General features: G+C 44.5%; 1 protein-coding gene across 3 annotated transcripts; it reads right to left on the reverse strand.

Moving 5' to 3' along the window:
• Positions 1 to 3,536: 3,536 nt before the first annotated feature.
• GCSAM (germinal center associated signaling and motility) lies at positions 3,537 to 12,225 on the reverse strand. 3 transcript variants are annotated; one of them, XM_023758711.1, is made up of 6 exons: positions 12,197 to 12,225; positions 9,872 to 9,940; positions 7,397 to 7,441; positions 6,338 to 6,394; positions 4,468 to 4,483; positions 3,537 to 3,782 (listed from the first exon to the last, which is right to left on the reverse strand). In XM_023758711.1, the coding sequence occupies exons 1-6, from the start codon at positions 12,223 to 12,225 to the stop codon at positions 3,537 to 3,539; spliced, it is 462 nt and encodes a 153-aa protein (XP_023614479.1). The 3 variants fall into 3 exon arrangements, with proteins under 3 accessions (XP_023614479.1, XP_014316142.1, XP_023614480.1); XM_014460656.2 differs by having other exon boundaries at positions 9,872 to 9,946; XM_023758712.1 differs by lacking the exon at positions 7,397 to 7,441.
• Positions 12,226 to 15,812: the final 3,587 nt, after the last annotated feature.

The following is a 15,812-nucleotide window of genomic DNA, read 5'->3' on the forward strand; positions in this document are numbered from 1 at the left end:
GAAGAAGACAATAATAAGGAAGGAAACTTCTGGTATTACAGGGATTCAGGCTCTGCATAGGTGAAACAAGAAACAACAGGGGGGGGCGGGGGGAGTCAGGTGTTAAAATTAAATAAAGATAAAATATAGAGCTGTGGGTGGTCCGAGGAAAGAGTATCCAGTATAGTACAATTGGAAAAATATTTGCCTGGGAAGTAGGACATAAACTGACCCTGAAGCAGTGGTGGGATTTGAATAAAGAGGTTTGCCTTTCTTTACTTAAGTGTGTGTCTTACTAGGGTCAGGTGCACAGTCTCTCCTTGCCCCATTCAAAATCTGACCAGTGCTGAGAAAAATGGGAGTTATCTCTCTAAATCTTCCTCCTCTGCTCCCATTACTGTAAATTAAGGTAATTCACACTATTACTGCATTGCTGGCAGCTGCATGCAGACACATCCTTTAATATTTTTCTTTATGATTAGAAAAGTATCCTTTTAGTGTTAGAAGGAAGTCCCCTTTTTTTATGGTTAAGAAACTGAGGCCTGGACAGGTGGGAGGACAAGCCCAGAGCTCCCCAGTTTGGGGGAGCACAGCTCAGCCCACTAGGCAACCACACACCATCAAGGAGCATGAGTAGAGAGAGGACAGGGATGAATTGAGAAGTGTGATCATCAGGCTGTAGAAGACTCTGGGACTATGATGATGCTCAATCCTTCCCCAAGTGCTTTGCAAAAGACCTCCTTTTGGGAAAGGGGGAGGGACTGAGCTGGGGCATGCTCAGATCCAGTGGCTTTCAAGTTGCTTTTTGAACGCAAGACGCTGACTTGGAAGAGAACAGAGTCACAGAAATTTAAACAGAATCTCCTATTCTCTGAAGACTTCTGTGGAGTCCTGGGGCACACCTTTTTCATTCTGCCTATGCCCTTCCACCCCTGAGAATAGCTGTAGCCTTCGTTACCCAAGGTTGTCCTAATAATGTCCACATTTGAATTTATTTGTTGTCAACGGTCGATTTTCCTCACCTATCTTTGCCCTTTTCTTGTACCTCTCTTATGTTCTAAATAAGAATTCGTTCACTGACTCAGGGATTATTTATAGGCACTAGTATGAACGTAAAACAGAAACCACAGAGCCCACAGTAGCTGCATTAAATGTGCCTCCGTGAACTTTGGCTGTGTACAGTTGAGACCAACATGGGGGAGGGGAATTTTCTGATATATTTGTGACTTGAGGATAAAATTTAAATCCTCAGCCTCATTTTTTTTAATCAAGAACAGGAATTTTTTAACTAAGGGGTTGCATCCTCAACCCTTTACAACTGCATACAAATATTGTGTGTGTGTGCATGTTCTGTGATGAGGATATACAGCTTTCATCAGAAATCCTGAAATCCATAAAAAGGATCAGCAATATATAGAGACATTGTAGGTATTTCAAAGGACTCTTCTACTCAAAAATGATTTTCTCTCATAATCCCTCAAATTTCATTATAAGAACAACTTTCTTTGGTTAAGCACTTACAATTAATATGTCCCTGATAAAAGGCATATACTGTTTCAGACAGGTAATACTTTCACATGATAAGACTCAAACAAATATAACTTATCATGTTAAGTTGAGAAAATTTGAACCCATCAGCTTCCACAACAGTTCAATATCCAAGTGAAAATTTCCGGCATAAAACGCAGAATTCTGGGTTTCTGCCTTGCTAGAGGACTGATGGGTACCCTGGATTGCCAGGTACATCAACCAGTGGTTTCTCTGTACATCATGAAGTTTTTTGTTTCCCTTTGCTCCACGTATTCAGGATCTGTGTTAAATGGTTTACATACATTAGATGTAATCTTCCTGTTTCTGGGTGAAAAGTTACTCCTCCAAGTTCCATGCTCAAGGTCATGGAGAGAGGAAGAGATAGAACCAGGATTTAAATAATCTATTATTTGACTCTGGACTCCACACACTGTCCCCTACACCATGCTAATGTCTTGTACAGTATTGCCTGCCACCACCCATGCCTCCTTTCGAACTTGAGTCAATCTTGGCCGAGTGTCAAAGTTATGGTTCCATGTGAAAGAATTCTGCTAAAAACAAGAAGTTAACGGAGGATAAGATACTAGGATGTGATTGGCTTCACAAATCTCTTACTATTTTAAAATCCCTAAAATTAAGACAATGCATGGGTTAAAACAGGAAGTTGAAAACACAGGTGCGAATATAGAAATAGTCTAATTTGTTAATTGTTGTTGGGCTCACTCATCTAATTTGTGGTTTAATATTTCCATACCATTGTATTGATACCTGCTCTTATGAGTTACATCAATATCTAAACACATTTCTGTTTAGTTCATCTCAATTCTGATTGTTTAGGGCAAGGGTCTACAAACTAATCTCCTGTGGTACCTCAGACATTACATAAACAAATGACTATGGTTGTATTATTCCAATAAGATTTTATTTACAAAAAAAAGGCAGTTGGCTAGATTTGGCCCATGAGCCACAGGTTGATGACCTCTCTTTTAGGGGCATACATAATTCTAGGAACCCTGAAGAAAAGATGAGGGAAAATAAATAATCAGAGCATATGAAGAAGTACTCATTTGAGAAGGGATGTGTGTATATGTTATTTTCCCCACATAGACATTTTATGCATATTTTATACAGGATATATTACTTAATACTCATACATACCATAGAGTAGAGTATATTGGAAGTACATTGGAAGAACACTAAATTGGAAGCCAGGAAATCAGACTCCAGATAAGGTTATGCCTCTAACTTGCAACATTACTTTGGGCTAATGAGCCAAAAAAAGATAGTGGGAGTAGGATCTCCAAAGATCTTTCTATTCTATCATTGTTTGATGCTATGATTTCTTTTACTAAGATTTAAATGCCAAGTTAAAAAAATATATGGACTCAAATCATATAAAAATTACATGAAATTTTGGCCTGAGACATACTGATTCAACCCATGTATCCAACTAAGCCACCAGAGCCAGAAAGTGAAAGGACACTATGCAAAGGACCCACTTAGAGCCATGGAGTGAGCAGAACATACAGGCGCCCACCTGGAAGGCTAGGAGTGAGGAGGTGGGCCCACAGACACGTGTGGAATGAATGAATTCCTTGTGACTTCAAAGGACAACCTTGTGGGCATTTTATAAGAACCTGGACAGAGGAGCAAAAACCATTGTGACCAGGGAGCCCCACCTGCCTCTGAGCACAGCAGCCATTTCCAAAGACATTTGGAGCCAAATATGGTCCTTCTTTTCTCAAAGAGCGGTTTCAGGATCATTGGTCGGTTTTGGGATGTTGAATATTGAGTAGGATCTAAGAAGCCCCGTGGTTTACACACCATGCTCTGCAGAAATCCCTGTAGAAAGGGCTGTTGTGTGCACGTGTCGGTGAGGGTGGGAGAGTTCAGCAGAGCTCCCACCCCCCAGCTGTTATGTGCTGGTGTGGAACACACGTGGGTGCACTGCTTCATTATGGAGGGGAAACCCAGCCTCAGAGGGGCGTGTATGTGGATGTGGCTTTTGCAGGGCATGAGAGGAGATTCTACTGGACACTGAGAAGCTCGTATTCACCTTCCGGGGCAGGTGGATGCCTAGGGGTGGGAGGCACATGGAGAAGTGAGTACTCAGTCTCGGTTCCTCTCAGCGACTCTCTGGGCCTCCGGACCTGGCGGGGAACGTTCTCATAGTACTCCTCGGCAGAGTTCCCTGATGGCCTCCTGCCAAGGACCCTGTGATCGATGAGGGTGTAGCACAGCTCCTCTGCAGAGTTCTGGTCAGCGTTGTCCTGCTGGTCAGAGAGCCATCATCAAGACTTGGCCTCTTGTCATTCTCTTTACGCTTCAGTCTCAACATATGCTCGACCCTGGGCAAAGCCTGGCTTCCACAAACCACGTCCCCTCCATCTCTTGGAACTTTTTTCCTGAGTAGCTGCCCCTCCCCTCACACCTAGCCCAGGCAGCCAGAATGCTCATAGTGCCTGGAGTATTCAGCCTTCCCTGGTCCATGCTCTCTGCCCCTGTTCCGGCGGGACTCTTGGCCATTCCATGTAATTCCCAGTCTCAGGACCCTGAGAACAGCCCCTTCTTACAAAAGAGAACACTCTCATGACACCTAAATATGACTGGGTTATGATATTTAACCACCCAGGCCAGATACTATAAAGGGAGATGATGGAAGAGAAGGTCTCATTCAATGAAGCCTCAGGAGATTAAAAGCAAAGTACACAGGAAAGAGCAGGGATTTGGGGGTGAGGCTTGGTTCTGAATCAGGCCCCTGCCATCTCGAAAGCTGTCTGGCTTTGGGGAATTTCACTTAATCTCTCAGTTTTCTCATCTGTAAAAAGGGGAGGGGGCGTACCAATCTTCCAGGGTTGTGGTGACAGTTATGTGAGATGATGCACGCAAAGGGCTCAGCACACTGCCTGGCATGAACTAAGTCCTCAGTAAATGTTAGCTTATTTCAATAAATAGTACAACAGAGGTGCTGCTGCTTCTGCCATCAGGCCTGCATACATCTCTGGGCTTAGAAGCATGAACACCTAATGGCTTTCGTTCATGTCTAGGTCAGAAGGGGTCTTGCAGACCAACTTCTCCTGTCATTTGGAGTGTCTACATTTTTACCATCAACTCAGAAAAGGCTTAGAGATGCTCATATTACCTGCTGGGTAGCAGTGGATGTTCCTCCACCTGAGAAAGAAAATACACTCAATGAATTTCAGGTCATGGGGAGGTTTGAGGGGGGGGAGGGGGACTGGGATACAAGCAACCAGAGAGCCAAGGAACAGCTGGGACAGCCCTTATCAGGGCTACAGCTCATCCCTGGGGAATGGCAAGGCCATCGAAACAAGACACGTCCAGAGCTGTGCTCAGGCTGAGATGAGTGGAGGGAGACTTATTTGGTGGGTTTTCAGTTAAGAAATCACACTTCCCTACCACCTGCCCTCTCATCTCTTCTTTTTTACACAAAATTCATTGCATGCCTGCTCTGCACCAGGCCTTGAGGAGACAAATAACCAGACACTGTCCCTGTACTTAAGGGGCTCACAGGCTAGAACAGGCAAGGGCCTATGAGAGATCCACAACACAGGGGAGGGCTGTAGTTTTTACTGTAGGTGATGGGGGAGGGTGGTAGCGTGGAGGCCGGTGCTCAAGGAAAGCTTTGCAGAGGAGAAAACTCTTAAACTGAACATTCCCATTCTGGAACCTGCTGCAGATAAAAACAGAAGCAGGCCAATTTTGCAAAAGCAGTTGGCCCTGGCCATTCAGCCAAGAGGCAAATGGACACACTTGCTACCCCTTTCAAACACACCAGCACAATAAGCAAATCCGAGCTTTCATATAGAAACCTCATGATACCACCCTGCCAGGGAGGTGGGTGTGCCCATGTTAGCCACCTGATCGTACGTGTTTGGATTTATTCTTCCTCCCTACCGACACTCAGGAGGCTCATCGCTCCATGAAGTCCCATGGCCCTGCTGGGCTCCCCTGGTTATCCCACAGGAAAAGGGTGTGTGAGTTTCAGCAGAACTGGCCCTGTTTCTACCATGTTTTGCTCTGATGCAGATTAGGGTTTCCTAAGAACCACAATTCCCCTGGGTAAAAGGGCCAGGGGTGGGAGGGCTGTATTATTCACTCACACACCTTACAGGGTTCGTTTCTAAGATTCATAATGAATAAGCTAGGCTCTCCTCTTTAAGCCCAGAAGGCAAAGGCAAACTTTGTGTTTCTTCTTTAGAAATGCAGTGGCCTGTCCCCAGGCCTATACTTTCTTATTTTCTTTCTTACTTGTGATAACCATTCACCACTCTCTCCTTCTCAAATCCTTTTGTCTCCTTAACTTCAGCCCTGTTCTGTCGCCAGAGACCATTGCATAAACTCCTAGGTGGTCTTCCAGCACCTGCTTTTACCATTCCTGACCACAATTTGTGCTCCGCACAGCAACCTGGGTGATGTCTTAAATGCCCCCTGTTCAAAGCCCTGCAGTTCTCAAGACAGAAGCCCCATTCCTAAATGTGAGCACCAGGCCCTGCCCCTCCTCTGTGTTCTCTGTGCCCAAGCTGGCCTCCTTGCTGCTCCTGAGTGCCTCAGACCTCCACCTTTTGCATTTACTGTTCCCAGTTAACTCCTTCAAACATAGGGACTAACTGAAGCATATGGAGATTAATAAGCCAGTCCCTGCTTCAGTGAGCTCACAGTCTAGTGGGGAAACAGAGCCATACAGGTGGACAAATTGCAGCAAAAATGTGTAAGTTTTATACAGAAATATGCCCACGGAGCTCTGGGAACACAGAGAAGGGGCAGTTTGAAAGTGTAAGTCTATCAAAAGTGAAAATGATGTGAAAGCAATAACTTACCTTCCTTTGGGAAATCTTGCCTGGCTTTAAAAATGTGCATCTTTTTCCTGCAAAAGAGAAGGAAAGTAAATTGCTTGTTTCAAAATTCAGAAACTCTCAAAGGAAATTATACCTTCTATAAAAGTTTATTTTTAACTTTTTCATTTGTTAAAGTTATAGGCCTTTTTTTTTATTACCTTCTTCAGCATAGAGAAATAAGAGGATAGAAAAAAAAAAGGAAAAAGAAAGGAGACCAAGTAGAATCTAATTTTTTTTGTATTTTTCTCTCCTCATCCCTTTTCTAAGGCTGATATGAAATGGATTTAGAGGTGAAGAATTATGGTGATGTTATAGTAGTATTTTTGGAGATTTTTTGACAAAATATTAATTTTTTTCATATCATATGAGTTAAGAAGCCATTGATATTTCAAATCCCAGCCTTAATCCCAATCCATGATCTCTAAACAAACAACTGAACAAAACAGATATGTCCAATCTGAGCACAGAGGTAACCACACCGTATAGATGACCCCTTGGAAAACACACAATATAAATATAATAGAAGCCCTATCATCTCAGGAATCAAGGATGGCATCTGCTCTAAGGAGAATGACCATATGTCCTGGTTTGCTATGACAGTCTAGTTAAATGTTGTTACCAACTATTTTTAGCATCCCTGTCACTCTCAAAAGTTTCCCAGTTTGGATAATGAATTATATGATCACTCTGGTTATAAATTTTCTGTGCAAGGGACAGAAATGTGTGCTGTACTCAGAGACTCTGGGATTTGCCGTGTGGGAAAGGGGTCTTTCTCTGCACTGGCAGCCAGTTACATCCTTGCTTCCGAGGCTTTCCCATTTGAGGAGCACGTACCACCCATGAGACTCTTGTTCCTGTTTTTTAAGCAAACTTGAAACATCACTTTCCTGACTAAGTCAGATGATCGTCAGGGCTAGTGACAGGCTTCCGCTGTGGCCACAGACAGCAGGGAGTTCACAGGTAACTTACAGCAAATACCACACTCAAACCACACGTAGGGAAATAACTCCTGAAAACAATACTCCACTCACCATGGGAGGCAGAAACACCCTTCAGCCATGTGGCGGTCCCAGCACCTAAAATACCGGAGAGATGACACAGATCACAAGGTTGGTTTCTTCAGCTTTGTCAAGGTCACTCTCTTCCCTGTGACATTTCTCCAAGAGAGCATTCATTCTTGGTGACTTGGACACATCTATCATGCTAGGATGCCTTGGTCCTTTCAGGACATCAACTGCCCTTTGGAAATATGAAGATGACACTATCCACTCCTAATTAGGGAAGAAGCCTTCTTCTGTGTCCTCAGAAAAGGAAAAGGGCTTTCATTCTCACTTCCAGTGAGTTACTTGGTCCCTGGTGATGATGGACACACAGAGTTATCTCCAGAAAATCAAGGCATAAGTGTGCGTAGATTTTAGAAATTGCTTCCAGGTACCGGTTAGTTAATACTTACACAGGATTCCACTGCACTCTGAATTTCCTCGGGACACACTATATTATGATTGCCTGCTCACTTGTCTTTATCCCACACTAGACTGTGAGCTTCATAAATGTGGGGACCATGCTTAACATCATGGTATATATCACCAACATATGCCACAGTACCTGGCACACAGAAAATATATTTTCAATAAATATTTGATAAATGAATAAGGAGCTAAGAACAGAGCAACGCTAACTGGCTCAGGAGATCATCAAATCTGCCTTGTTATATTCTTTATGGTAGAAAGGCCAGATCTCCCTGCAGGCAGACATCTAGGCTGAAGTCTAAAGTGTCCTCTGGGCATCTTTCTGAAGATGAGGTACAGTCAAAGCCCACATTAACATTGTGTATTCCAGGAACACTATGTAAAGACTTTTGGAAAACACCACCCAACAATATCTTCCCCAGTGAGCTTTCCCAGGAAGTTCCCCAGAAAGGGAAGTGGAGGTGAGGCTGCTGCATGTGACCTTGGCTGTGGGCACTAGGGTGGCTGAGTGTTCTAGGGTCAATGTACCATCAGAGCCTTTGGGGCTGAGAGTCATGGCTACAGTGTTTCCTTCTCTTCAGGCTATATTCAGAGTACTGTAAGACATTTGTGAATATCTCCTGTTTCTGTGGCTAAAGACACACCAGAAGAAAACCATCAAATCATACCAAAGCTAAGAAATCAGATTCACGGGAGTGGGATGAAAGGAGACTATTGATTTTGAGTTACTGGCTCAATATCTCTGGCCTTTTTGAACCACAGTTTCTTAATCTATAACAGTGATGGCGAACCTTTTGAGCTCGGCGTGTCAGCATTTTGAAAAACTCTAATTTAACTCTGGTGCCGTGTCACATATAGAAATTTTTTGATATTTGCAACCATAGTAAAACAAAGACTTATATTTTTGATATTTATTTTATATATTTAAATGCCATTTAACAAAGAAAAATCAACCAAAAAAATGAGTTTGCCTGTCACCTCTGATATGCGTGTCATAGGTTCGCCATCACTGATATATAACATGAGGATACTTACACTGCTTACCTCATGGCGGTCAAGTAAAATTAAATATAAGCTAAAGCTATTTTTAAACCAGCTATTTCCCCCACTCAATGTTTCAGCAATATATTCCTGCATTTTAATTAAGATGTTTTGGTTTGGAGTGGGTTCAGATAACCCCTGTGAAGGAGGCCAGACACATGTCTATGACACAAGGCTATGGGCCAGCAGTCCCAGGTTCCCATCTCTTGCACAAAGCTTGCCTGGCTCCCCAGTCTACCCAATATCTCCCTTGTTATAATGTCCATGGCCCTCTGTCTTGTTCCATCATTTGGAGTGCATGAATTAACATATGTCCTTAGCTTACAGTGAAGAAATGCATACTATTGGGGGGAATCTCTGGGACCCTAACTCCTAACCCAAGATTTGGCTTAGGGGTTGCTTTTTAATTGATATTCTTTTTAAACCTTGTCTTGAAATCATGGGGAAAGTGCAGATGACTCTACAGGCCTCAGAACAATTGGCTTTGGCACCCTTTGGGATTCTTGGGCTCAGGGACACTATTTCCATACATTAGTGATTCCTGGCATTCAGAGGACGTGGTTAGAGAGGACTGATGAGGACGTCTTGGTTTAACAGCATCCAGGTAATCACACACATTTTGCTCCACAAACCTTCCAACAATTGTAGTGATGAGGGGGATAGGGCCATTTCAGAAATAGAACCTTAGAGCTTAAAAATGAAATGTCTGGGATGGAACTTGAACACAAAGGTACTTGAGGTAGACAAGCAAAGAGACAATAGAAAATAGGGGTCTTCTAGTTGTTACCAGTTACACTAAGCTTCTAGCAAAATGGCACATCTCTTGTCCAAAGGTTCACAATGATGTCTTTTGTCTTGTCTCCTCATTTACTATCACTACAACTGTGGTTGGGTGTAAGCAGGTCCTCTATGGTGGGGTAAGTGATGTCCAGGATCTGACCGACTTCACTCTTCATGGGAAAAGGCTAGGAGAGGTTCTGCTGGGTTTGCTCTGACCTGGATGTTCTCTGCTTGAGGTTTTGATTTCTCAGATGCCACGGTATCTCTTGAGTGTTCTGTTGCCACCTAAAACTCAACATACCAGGACTGAGTTAAGTATTTCCAAGCTTCCCACCTCACTTCATAATTTTTCCAACTTTCCTTATTTCTGCTATTTGTGTTGTAACCCCAGACCACCTCAGCTTCCCCTTTTTGCCTTCACTTATGCCTCCCTAAAGCATACACCATGATCTTTGATCTGACCTTCTCTCCATTACCATAACAAGAGCCTGTCAATGTTTTCTATGCACAACCAAGCCCAAATAATTTGTTCCCAAATGTCTGGAATTCTCATGATGACCCTGAGACTATCAGTATTTAGAAAGGCTTATCTGCTTGATGCAGTTTTAGGGATTATACACAGGAATGGGGGAGGACACTGGTTTTGTTTCATGTAAATTGCCTTCTTTCACAGAAAGCACCAAGACAGAGAGAATAGGATAAAAGGGGGGGGGAGGTAAATTAAGAAAACAAAAACAAAACAATAAAACCCCCCCCACACTAGCCAATTTGGCTCAGTGGATAGAGTGCTGGCCTGCAGACTGAAGGGTCATGGGTTTGATTCTGGTCAAGGGCATGCATTTTGGTTGCAGGCTTGAAGCAGGGAGTCCCGCGGGGGTGAGGACGACGGAGCCCTAATGAAGCATGCCCGACTCCGGAGACCAGGTTCAGTGACGCAGATCTAAGTTTATTGTGTAAATGCAGCAACATATATAACATTCTGGACCAATCAGAAGTTTACACTATCCTTAGGGAAGCCAATAGTAGGAAAGATCAGGGTACTGTGTAGTGGCTCTAGGAGGCTTGCTCAGGCGGGCACTGCCACTTCCTGGTGTGCCAAGGAAGCTTGTACAGGCGGAGTGTGCTCACGCCATTGCATCTGCCACTGCACTGAGATAAATCTCCTGAGCTCTTCCCACACAGGCTCAATCCCTGGCCCAAGTTGGGGTCCCTATCCCTTCCACTCTCTTTAGAAATCAATGGAAAATAGCCTCGGATGAGGGTTAACAAAAACAACAATAAAAAAACCCACCAATAAATTGTTTTATTGTTTGGATTGGGTTTTTGTACAACCATCTTTTCATTTGCTGGAGGTATAGATAAAAAGAAACTAATAATTAGACACTACTTACTATATGTTAGCTACTTACTATATGCTTTATACATATATACATATACACATTATAAATACTAGTTATTATACTATACATGCTTACTAGATATACTATACATACTATGTATACTACTAATAAAGGTATATAATGTATATAACACATACGCTTTCTATTTAATCCCAGAATAAATCCATGATATATAAATATATTATGATTATTTTTTTACTAATGAGGAAACTGAGGCCAAAAGTTTGGCAACTTGTCTGAAGACCCCCCAACCAGTAAGTGGAAAGGATGAATTTGCTTTTGGCTAATTCCTGTTTTGATTTTAATGAAGATGATGGTCAAGAAAACTACCTTCTAATTATTGAACCCTCCTATGTATCAGGAACTATGCCAGCATCACACACATTAGAACCCTCCAAGGTAGATATTGTATTACTATTGCCATTTGAAATGAGGAAACTGAGGTGCAGAAAAGTTAAGGTAAGTTCTCTACCAATGTCAATGACCCCTGTTTACCTGTTGCAGGAAGTGTGGCAGACATGACCTCATAACTGCAGGAAGCTTGCTATTTATTTTGAATTTAAATAGTGATTAAAATGGTGGCAGTGTTGCCTGACCAGGGTGGCTCAGTAGTTGATTGTGGACCTATGAACCAGAAGGTCATGGGTCAAACTCCAGTCAGGGCACATGCCCAGGTTGTGGGCTTAACCTTCAGTGTGAGGTGTGCAGGAGGCAGCTGATGGATGATTCTCTCTCATCATTGATGTTTCTATCTCTCTCACCCTCTCTCTTCCTCTCTGAAGTCAATAAAAATATATTAAAAAAAGAAAAAGGTGGTAGTGTCTTAAGCTTCTTGTGGTGCATTAAGAGCTCAGGAGAGCATCCCTTCCCAGGCCTTGGAAAGTTGTTCTACTGCAGAGACCTCCCTTGATAAAGTCCTCTCCTTTCAGCTGTTTTCGCCAGTTGCTCACCATGATTTTCAGGAGAAGGCCAAATCTATAAGGAATTGAAATTGGTGTCCGATACATAGTAGGTACTTCACGCTTCTCAGTTCTTACTCAATTCCCTTCCTCCCTCTTCTAAAAACAGACCTCTTTCTCTATTTCTGACTACATTGCCCTGACCCATCTCCTCTGGTCTTTCGTAGGGAGTCTGCACTCACCTGTTTTCCCTCAGCAGAGAGTTGCCCATCCTCTCAGTCCTCTGGTGCCTTCCCCTCAGCCTGCCTTGCTCTCTGACAGGGCAGCTCCTGACAGAGATAGGCTGCGTTGTTCTGGCCACCAGTGCAGAGTGAGCTAAAAGGAGAAGACTATCTCTCTGCAGAGGGGAGGAGCCCGAGGAGAAAGTCAGAGGTGCACACGTGCACAACTTCCTAAAATGTCAGAGCCTGAAAGAACCAGCCTATTGTTCTTAACAGAAGCGTTGGTCAGTGAGAGCTCTGAGCCCCTGGGGAAGCCCTATTTGTAATTACAGACCAGCCATGCAGTTTTCTCATCAGACACCTAAATTTATTAAACCCTTTTGAAGCCTTCGAAAAATGAGAAGGGGGGATTTGGTTTTAAGACAAGAGAAGTTTAAAGCAAATTAAAGTGAAGCTACAGACCAATAGAAAATAATAGCAAGACATACATCAGATAAAAAAAGATTTTTATTCAGAATATATAAAGAACTTTCAAAACTAAGAAGAAAACACACACCCAATAAGAAAATGGGAAAAAATATTTGAAGACTCTTCATCAAAGGAAATATACTGATGGCAAATAAATACATGAAAAGACGCTTAACACTATGGTCATTAGGAGAGGTAAATCAAAACCACAGTGCAGTACATTACATGCCATTAGAATGGCTCACAGTGAAAACAAAAACAAAAGCCGATAATACCAAGTGTTAGCAAGGAATGTAGGGCATCTGGAAGTCTCATGCATTGCCCATGGCAAAACAATGTGGCAGTTTCTTAAGAAGTTAAGCATAGCCTTGCCATACAATTTAGCAATCCCACTCCTAGATGTCTATCCAAGTGAAATCTACACTAATAAGAGACAAATATGCTAATTGACTGTACCTTTGCTATGCCCTAAGCCACGCCCATCAGCCAATCAGAGTGACTATATGCAAATTAACCCAACCAAGATGGCGGCTGGCAGCCATGAAGCTGGAGCAAGCAGGAGGCTTGGTTGCCCTGGCAATGGAGGAAGCCAAGCTTCCCGCCTGCCCTGAGCTGGCTGTGGTCTCCGCTCATGGCAACAAAGTTTCAATTATAGAAGACAAATAAATCCCAGATACCTGCTTCCAGCCAGCCTCCACTGGGAGCTTGGGTGGCTGGGGGTTGTGGCCAGCCTGCAAACATCCATCAGCCCCTCACCCAGGCTGGGCCACACCCTCATGGGGTGAGGGTCCCTGCTGGGGGGCTTAGCCAGCCTGAAAACGGCCCTCAGCCCCTCACCCAGGATGGCCAGGCACCTCAGTGGGGACCCCCACACTGAAGGGGCTGTGGTGAGCCTGCAAAAAGCCACCAGCCCCTCACCCAGGCTGTCCAGGCACTCAGCAGGGATCCCCACCCTGAAGGGGCTGTGGCCAGCCTGCAAACAGCCATCAGCCACTCATCCAGGCTGGCCCACACCCTCATGGGGTGAGGGTCCCTGCTGAGGGGTTTGGCCAGCCTGCAAACAGCCATCAGCCCCTCACCCAGGCTGGCCAGGCACCCCAGCGGGGAACCCCACCCTGAAGGGGCTGTGGTCAGCCTGCAAACAGCCATCAGCCACTCACCCAGGCTGGCCACACCCTCATGGGGTGAGGGTTCCTGCTGGGGGGCTTGGCCAGCCTGAAAACTGCCATCAGCAACTCACCCAGACTGGCCAGGCACCCCAGCAGGACCCCCCCACCCTGAAGGGGGTGTGGCCAGCCTGAAAATGGCCCTCAGCCCCTTACCCAGGCTGGCCAGGCACCTCAGGGGGGACCCTCACCCTGAAGGGGCTGTGGCCAGCCTGCAAACAGCCACCAGCCCCTCACCCAGGCTGGCCAGGCACTCCTATATAATAAAAGGGTAATATGCAAATTGACCCTAACAGCAGAACGACTGGGAATGACTGGTCACTATGACACACACTGACCACCAGGGGGCAGACGCTTAATGCAGGAGCTGCCCCCTGGTGGTCAGTGCTCTCCCACAGGGGGAGCTCTGCTCAGGCACAAGCCAGGCTGACGGCCGCCAGTACAGCGGTGGTGGTGGGAGTATCTCCCACCTCAGCAGGACCCCCAACCCTGAAGGGGCTGTGGCCAGACTGCAAATGGCCCTCAGCCCCTCACCCAGGATGGCCAGACACTGAGCAGCGCTAAGGATGTTCTACTGCAGCTTAGGTGTTGGGGGCCAGATGTAAGCTGGCAAGGTCCTTGCACCTGAAGGGGCTAGCAAGGCTGGGACCCTTACCCACACAGTTTTCCCAGACTTGTTTGGATGGCGATTATCAGTAGAATGAGAACAGCCTTTCATTGCTTACCAAGAAGTCTGTAACTATTTACTGAGATATGCTGTACTGAGAACTTGTCCTTCTGCTGTCTCTCTCCCTTAGAGATTAAGAGGAACAAAGAATACATTTTTCTTGACAGACCTCCTATTCAGTGTGTTGTGTATAAATAGGATTGTATAGCTAATAAACTTGCTTCAGTTCCTCGAGTGCTGGAGTCCTCCTGACCCCGTTTTCCTGTATTTCTTTCTTTTCTCAATTCCCACCTCCCTGCCTCAGCCTGGCTCAACCTGTCAGGCTGGCCCTGACACGTAGGCCTGCTCCCTGTTGGCAAGTGGACATCCCCCGAGGGCTTCCGGGCTACCAGAGGGATGTCTGACTGCCAGCTTAGGCCCAATCCCCCAGGGAGCGGGCCTAAGCCAGCAGGTGGTCATCCCCAGAGGGGTCTCAGACTTCGAGAGGGAACAGGAGGGGCTGAGGGACCCCACCGAGTGCACAAATTTTTGTGCGCCAGGCCTCTAATAAAATATAAAGACCTCCAGGGAACCTGCATGCAATGTTTATAGCTGCATTACTTTAATTCAACGGTTCTCAACCTGTGGGTCGAGACCCCTTTGGGGGTCAAATGACCCTTTCACAGGGGTCACCTAAGACCATCGGAAGACACATATATAATTACATATTGTTTTTGTGATTAATCACTATGCTTTAATTATGTTCAATTTGTAACAATGAAAATACATCCTGCATATCAGATATTTACATTACGATTCATAACAGTAGTAAAATTATAGTTATGAAGTAGCAATGAAAATAATTTTATGGTTGGGGGTCACCACAACATGAGGAACTGTATTAAAGGGTCGTGGCATTAGGAAGGTTGAGAACCACTGCTTTAATTTCTTCACAAAAAGTGATGGCTCAAGTGTTGCATCCACACAAAGGAATACTGCCCAGCAATAAAAAGGATTGGACTACTGATGTATGAAGCAACATGGCTGAATCTCAAATTATGCTAAATGATGCTAAGTGAAGGAAGCCAGACTTAAAGTCTACTTTTTGTGATATTCAGGTCAGGACAAGGCAAAACTGTAGGGACAGAAAACATATCAGTGGTGGCCAGGAGAAGGGGTTGGGGAGGGGTTGACTTTCAAGAGGCAGGAAGAAATTTGTTTTTGTTGTTCTTCTGGATTTTGTGGTAGTAGTTATGTGACTGCATGCATTCTCATAATTTTACTGTATATGTCTCAGTAGAAAAATGAGGTTAAAAAAAAGAAATAAACTAGGAGACAAGAATCATATATTTTTTAT

This window comes from Myotis lucifugus, unplaced genomic scaffold (assembly GCF_000147115.1).
Source record: "Myotis lucifugus unplaced genomic scaffold, Myoluc2.0 scaffold_137, whole genome shotgun sequence".
Lineage (NCBI taxonomy): Eukaryota > Metazoa > Chordata > Mammalia > Chiroptera > Vespertilionidae > Myotis > Myotis lucifugus.

Excerpts from the sequence above, each read along its gene's own strand:
- GCSAM (XM_014460656.2), bottom strand. The coding sequence starts at position 12,225 with ATGGGCAACTCTCTGCTGAGGGAAAACAG. Across the intron at positions 9,947-12,196 it reads TCTCTGCTGAGGGAAAACAG|TTTTAGGTGGCAACAGAACA; the intron begins GTGAGTGCAGAC and ends TGGTATGTTGAG. Across the intron at positions 6,395-7,396 it reads GGGTGTTTCTGCCTCCCATG|GAAAAAGATGCACATTTTTA; the intron begins GTGAGTGGAGTA and ends TCTCTTTTGCAG.